At 49.4% G+C, this 1680-nt stretch overlaps 1 protein-coding gene across 1 annotated transcript; it reads right to left on the reverse strand.

The window, feature by feature from the left end:
• Positions 1-296: 296 nt before the first annotated feature.
• Positions 297-1671, reverse strand: PPTG_19731 (hypothetical protein; the record flags this gene model as incomplete). Its single annotated transcript, XM_008918232.1, has 3 exons — positions 297-470; positions 530-840; positions 927-1671. 3 exons carry the CDS (start codon positions 1669-1671, stop codon positions 297-299), a joined length of 1230 nt encoding a protein of 409 aa, XP_008916480.1.
• Between the last annotated feature and the right edge of the window lie 9 nt (positions 1672-1680).

Consider the following 1680-nt stretch of genomic DNA (forward strand, 5'->3'; position numbering starts at 1 on the left):
CATTGCGACTCGATACGGTTGTTCGTATTGTTCGTGAGGTGTGGAACGTCACCGCGCTTGTAGGTTACCCATTCATCCTTGGACTGATCCCAGTTGTCCACGAAAGTTTTGTACAGTTTGTGCGAGCTGTTATCTCCAAGCAGCCGAAGAAGAGTGGCTTTCGATTCCTCGTAAGCCGCACTACTTTTTGCGTACACGAGATCACGCATGAGACTCTTGGCGTCCTCCTTCACTCCAGGCGTCAAGCGCGTAGCCAGCTTATTCAGCCACGTAAGCGCATGCCATTGGCACAGTAGCTAGCGTGCATCAGGAAACTCGTCCCGCAGCACATCTTTCTGGTGTATAGCCTTGTCCGACATGAAAAGTTGAATCTTGCCCCACTCAGGATTATTTTCCTTAAAGATTTCTACCACACGCCTCAAGTTGTCCTTCTCCTCGCTATCTACAAGAGCATGATGAACATATTGTCCCTACATTGAAAGTTGGTTAAGGCTTAACCATACAACTTATACGTATGCTACACAGGTACCTTCCCGAATACGTCGTGAACCATGAAGCTAAAAAGCTTGTAACGGTTCGCGTTTGTATTGTGAGTGGAGTCTACGAAAACAATCTCAGGGGAAGCCTTGAACAAACGTTTCATCCTTGCCGTCTGGAACGTAGCAATCCGTGCAATATTCGTCTCACTGTCCACGAGCACCTGAGCAGCGTTACCGTTCCTCTGTCTGGTAAAATCCTCGAGAACAGCAAATGCACGCTGAGCATCCGTAAGCCCAGCTTGGACTGAAGCGTTGTGCCTCTGCACCATGTTGTGAACATCTTTTAAGTTCGTCTTCTTGCCTGCCAAAATCACACAGAATTCATACCAAAAACACACAAAATTTAGACTGAATACCTCATACCAAATCCACACCAAACAAGCTCACCTGTCCTCTCCCGGAGGTACTGCAGTATGCCTTTTGCTGTAGCCCCAACCTTGCGAAGCACTGCAACGTCACTCTTAAGCTGAGGATCCTTCACTGTCCTGTTCTCGGCGTAACCTTCGTAAGTGTGCTTGCTCACCGCGTGATTATGGCTTCCAGAGGCGTTTGCACGCAAGTACCACCTGCCACTGATAGAGGCAGTCACTGTCAGGTTCACTCTTGCCGGGCAGTTGGTGTCGCGGACGTTGTTGTGGTTGCGCTTGCCTTTGCCTTTCGGCTCGTAAGGCTGACCGTGTGTGCACACCAGTGTCTTTGAATAAGTCACCCACTCGTCCGGTACCAACGTTACTGCCTTCCTTGTCTTTTTCCCTGCAACCTTCCTGGCTTTTGAACTGGCAACGATTTGTTTGTTTCGAGCCGTAACAGACGTGCTTGTGCGCTTTGTGAACCGTTGAAACGTTTCCAACTGAAAAATGTAGAATGCCGCGTGGAACCTATCCCAGGAGTCGAAGGAGCTCTCGAATCCGTAGAACCAGGCAGACACTGCGCTCTTCACCCGGAGGTCGGACTTTGGGTGTGGATTCGGTGAGATTCGGTGTGAATTCGGTGAGATTTCTGCTTGTGCTTCAGAGCCTTTGCTACCATCATCGCTGTTGTCGGAATCATTCGCACTCCCATCATCACTTTGCAGCAGCAACTCCGTCGTCTTTAGAATCTCCATCTCCACTCTCACTGGTACTGTCTTCATCTTCAGCTT

The sequence above is a fragment of the Phytophthora parasitica genome (genome assembly GCF_000247585.1).
Source record: "Phytophthora parasitica INRA-310 unplaced genomic scaffold supercont2.161, whole genome shotgun sequence".
In the NCBI taxonomy this organism is placed as follows: Eukaryota; Oomycota; class Peronosporomycetes; order Peronosporales; family Peronosporaceae; genus Phytophthora; species Phytophthora nicotianae.